Genomic DNA, 288 nt, shown 5'->3' on the forward strand with positions numbered 1-288 from the left:
GCTCTGCAGCGAGTGTGTATGGTGGGGAGAAGCCGAGAGAGAAGGGAGAGAAGCACTGGCGGCTGAGCGAGCGGTGCCGTCTGTGTGTATATGATTTGAGCTGCGCATACACCCGAGATGAAGGACAAGACAACCAACACAACACACGTACAGCGCAAAGCAGCTACTGTCAGGAGGCGCTGCGCGCGGACCGCGTACACCCGGGGGACTATGTAAAGGGAAATAAAAGAATAAACCAAGAAGCGAGAGATCTTATAGTATCAATAATAAACAAAGTTGCAGCACAAA

The 288-nt window shown here is 51.4% G+C and overlaps 1 protein-coding gene across 1 annotated transcript in view; it reads left to right on the plus strand.

Annotated features, from left to right (window-relative positions):
- The window catches only part of EMH_0047960 (uncharacterized protein), a gene marked incomplete at both ends in the record, with an annotated part of 3049 nt that overhangs the window by 1038 nt on the left and 1723 nt on the right, over positions 1–288 (plus strand). The window contains one exon of the mRNA XM_013496347.1: positions 10–82. Within this exon, the coding sequence (XP_013351801.1) occupies positions 10–82 (73 nt within the window). The remainder of the gene's footprint in view (positions 1–9; positions 83–288) is intronic.

This window comes from Eimeria mitis, genomic scaffold, assembly GCF_000499745.2.
Source record: "Eimeria mitis Houghton genomic scaffold, Emh_scaff2054, whole genome shotgun sequence".
NCBI lineage: Eukaryota > Apicomplexa > Conoidasida > Eucoccidiorida > Eimeriidae > Eimeria > Eimeria mitis.